Source organism: Myotis lucifugus, unplaced genomic scaffold (genome assembly GCF_000147115.1).
Source record: "Myotis lucifugus unplaced genomic scaffold, Myoluc2.0 scaffold_3, whole genome shotgun sequence".
Taxonomy (NCBI): Eukaryota; Metazoa; Chordata; class Mammalia; order Chiroptera; family Vespertilionidae; genus Myotis; species Myotis lucifugus.
Genome location: NW_005871051.1, coordinates 3,542,400 through 3,544,819, shown reverse-complemented (window position 1 = coordinate 3,544,819; position 2,420 = coordinate 3,542,400). Strand labels below are relative to the sequence as shown.

Here is a 2,420-nt window from a genome sequence, read left to right as displayed (position 1 = left end):
TGAAATCAATAAAAAATATTATTCAAAAAAATACTCAGAGGGAACAATTTAAATAATTTTTAAAAAGATAAGGTGAAAAATGTCCATATGTTCATTACTTTACTTTTCGTTTCTAGAAGTTCACAGTTTCTCTCCTAATCTTCTAAAATTTGCTATGAATATAGAAGTATACATATAAAGACATGTATATATCTGGATATATTTGCTTTTTTGTATAAATGAGGTCGTGCTCTATGCAGTGTTTGCAACTTAGTATTTTTTTTCATTTGATCGGTTTTGTCAAATTGCTCTCCACAAATGTCACACCAATCTATATTCCCACCAACAGAGCATAAGATTGCTTTTTCCACCGCTCTTAACTAATACAGGACATGACTAAACTTAATCATTGCCAATCTGGTAGTTAAAAAATAGTACCATAAAATATACATATTTTTTTTCATATGTTCACTGACCTTTTCTTTTTATGTGAGCTGCCTCTTTATGCCCTTTGCACATTTTCTGGTTTTTAAAAATGGTTCGTAAGGGCTCTTGTTATATTAAGGAAACTAACCTTTTTCTGTGCTGAGCCCTTTTTCATATAAATGGTGCCTGAGTAATCACCACGGCAGAAACATGGAAGGTGCCGGAGACAAAAGAGGGGACTTGGGCTGAGGACCCCGAGGACTGGCCTTCCCTCCGTCTCTCTCACCCCCCTGCTCCTCCCTGTCCCTGCTCTCTGGATTCCTACACCTTTTCTTTTCTTTATTTCAATGTCCTTTCTCTTGTGTGTACATAGATGCTTTTTACCTCATAGACTTAATAAAAATCAGCTTTCAGACTTTTGTTTTTTTAGTATGAAGGCTCTTCCTCTTAGCATAGCGTAGGGCCTCATAATAAGTCAGAACTTGGCGCTGCTACACAGAACGTTTTTCCACACTTTTGTCTCTGTTTTCATTATAATCAGTGGAGGGAGTAAAGGGGAGAGGAGGAAGCATCAACTGTGTACACGGTATGATGCGAAGCCTGTGCGATTTTATCTCTCTTTTTTTTTAATCCTCCCTGTGAGGCACCTTTTATTGCTGTCCTTTTATAGACAAGGAAACAAACTAAGTGAAATTAAGAAACTCACCCAGGGTCACGTGGCTAGAAATGAAAATATTCAACCGCAACAAGGTCTGTACGCCTCTGTTGAATTATGAAGACCACATGTTTTTGGTAACCTTTTGCTCCAGGTTTAACAGAATAATCTCCCGGAAAAAAAAAATCGGATCATGTCAGTATGGTTAGCCTGTACTGGCAGATATAAGAATATATTAATTCATTCAGCTGCCGGTTTGCATTGGGAGAGTAGATCGATAGATACAAATACATGAATCCATTCATACATTCGGTGCCTCTGGGGCAGATTATTTGACAAAAGAGAAAGGGCACGAAGGAATCATACATAGCTGTGAGTTCATGCATTTGATTTTCAATCCAATTCTTGGTTTCCTGTTTTTTGTTTGTTTGGTTTTTAAAAAATATATTTTATTGATTTTTACAGAGAGGAAGGGAGAGGGATAGAGAGTTAGAAACATCGATGAGAGAGAAACATCCATCAGCTGCCTCCTGCACACCCCCTACTGGGGATATGCCCGCAACCAAGGTACATGCTGTTGACCAGAATCAAACCTGGGACCCTTCAGTCCGCAGGCCGACGCTCTATCCACTGAGCCAAACCGGTCAGGGCTGGTTTCCTGTGTTTTGCTTTATCCCGAGTGTCTGTCTGACGTGCTCCTTGGGGTGGCCTCTGTCTGTGACCTTGGAGGCCGCACCCCTCACTGGGGGAGCGGTGGGGTTCGAGGCGAGCGAGCACTGGTGTCACTGGCTTCCCCTTTGCAGGCCTACAACGGGCACCACCAGGCCCTGGAAGTGCTCCTGCAGTCCCTGGTGGACCTGGACATCCGGGACGAGAAGGGCCGCACCGCTCTGGACCTGGCTGCCTTCAAGGGCCACACGGAATGCGTGGAAGCGCTGATCAACCAGGGCGCGTCCATCTTTGTGAAAGACGATGTCACCAAAAGGACCCCACTTCACGCCTCAGGTGGGTCTCGCCCAGAGAACGGTTAGCGTTTTAGCGGCCGACTCGTAAGCTGAGTAAAAGGTTGGCAGCATCTTCTTCCATCCCAATTTTTAAAACATTTTCTTTCTGTATCAGGCATGCCTACACTCTTCCAAAACCCTTGGCTTCCCATCCACGTGGAGGTGATTGGTGTTCTCTGGCCAGATGGGCCCTGGCATCTCCTTGAAAGATGTATTTTTTTAGAGCAGTTTTAGGTTCACAGCAAAATTGAGAGGAAGGTACAGAGACTTCCCACCCACCTCCTGCCCCTCTCCACCCGACCCGGCCTCAGCCCCCCGGCAATCCCCGGAGAGCGTTACTCATTATCATAGTCCCA

At 43.9% G+C, this 2,420-nt stretch overlaps 1 protein-coding gene across 1 annotated transcript in view; it reads left to right on the top strand.

Annotated features, from left to right (window-relative positions):
- The window catches only part of ANKRD44 (ankyrin repeat domain 44), a 132,362-nt gene that overhangs the window by 108,271 nt on the left and 21,671 nt on the right, over nt 1–2,420 (top strand). Inside the window, exon 19 of the mRNA XM_023763119.1 lies at nt 1,864–2,065. Coding sequence (XP_023618887.1) covers nt 1,864–2,065 — 202 coding nt within the window. The remainder of the gene's footprint in view (nt 1–1,863; nt 2,066–2,420) is intronic.